Here is an 897-nt window from a genome sequence, read left to right as displayed (position 1 = left end):
TGAGCCCAGAACCCCTACATGGACAATCCAATGTTAACTATGCAGCTCACGTGCCAAAGACCTTAAGGAGTCACGAAGGGGCTGCCTTCTCTGAAACAGTGCCCTAGCTCGCTCAGAGCCCCGTGGGAAAGTATTGTGAGCCTCACTTCCGGAATAGGGAAACTGAGGCTCAGGAAGACGGTGACTTTCCTAAAGACCCCATGTTCTAGCCTTTGAAATAAGCATCACTCGAAACCTCAGGTGTGGGCTGTGGCTCACGCTTTTCTCAGGTTACCCAGCAACAAGCAGCGGACTCGGCGGTGGTGATGGTATTTGTTTTATTTTTTAAATTTTTTTAAAAAAAGAAGTATTAATTTTAAGTATATTTATTATTATTATTATTATTTTTAATTTGACCAGAAAGAGACAAAGCGAAAGGGGGAAAGTGAGAGAGCAAGCCTCCAGGTCCAGGACTCAAACTGTAGTCGGCCATGTAAGAATCTAGCACTTCAACCATCGCACCACCTGCCAGTCCCAACGTGTTTGCTTATTAAATCACAAAACGCCCTTACTTTCAAGGAAGAAGAGAAGATGGCCAAGCAGTTGAGGTGTGTGCCTAGCTTCCAGGAAAGAAAAAGCACGCATGGCCCAAGAGCCAGGGATGCCGCCCACTCGGGTGGTCTTGGGAGACGGTGGATGTGGGGTTGGGTCAGAATGGTCTGTGGCCTCAATCCCAGAGTCGATGCCAGGCTCAGGCCACGGCGGGGGTCTGCAGCAAGCAGGAACTGCCCTTTATGTCCCTCTAGGGTTGGAAATCTTTCCCAAGAAGAGGAGGAAAGATTTGGTCTTGTCAAAAACCATCATCAAAAAGGGTTTGTCCGTCTTGAAGACCAGCGGCTTCTCCATAGGCAGCGTCTG

General features: G+C 48.4%; 1 protein-coding gene across 1 annotated transcript in view; it reads right to left on the bottom strand.

The window, feature by feature from the left end:
• Positions 1–452: 452 nt before the first annotated feature.
• SERPINA12 (serpin family A member 12) overlaps positions 453–897 on the bottom strand; it is a 19845-nt gene continuing 19400 nt past the window's right edge. Inside the window, exon 6 of the mRNA XM_006165416.2 lies at positions 453–897. This exon is cut by the window's right edge and continues 7 nt beyond it. Within this exon, the coding sequence (XP_006165478.2) occupies positions 772–897 (126 nt within the window). The 3' untranslated portion in view covers positions 453–771.

The sequence above is a fragment of the Tupaia chinensis genome, unplaced genomic scaffold (genome assembly GCF_000334495.1).
Source record: "Tupaia chinensis unplaced genomic scaffold, TupChi_1.0 Scaffold143913_1, whole genome shotgun sequence".
Classification (NCBI taxonomy): domain Eukaryota; kingdom Metazoa; phylum Chordata; class Mammalia; order Scandentia; family Tupaiidae; genus Tupaia; species Tupaia belangeri.
This window is presented reverse-complemented; position numbering and strand designations above follow the sequence as displayed.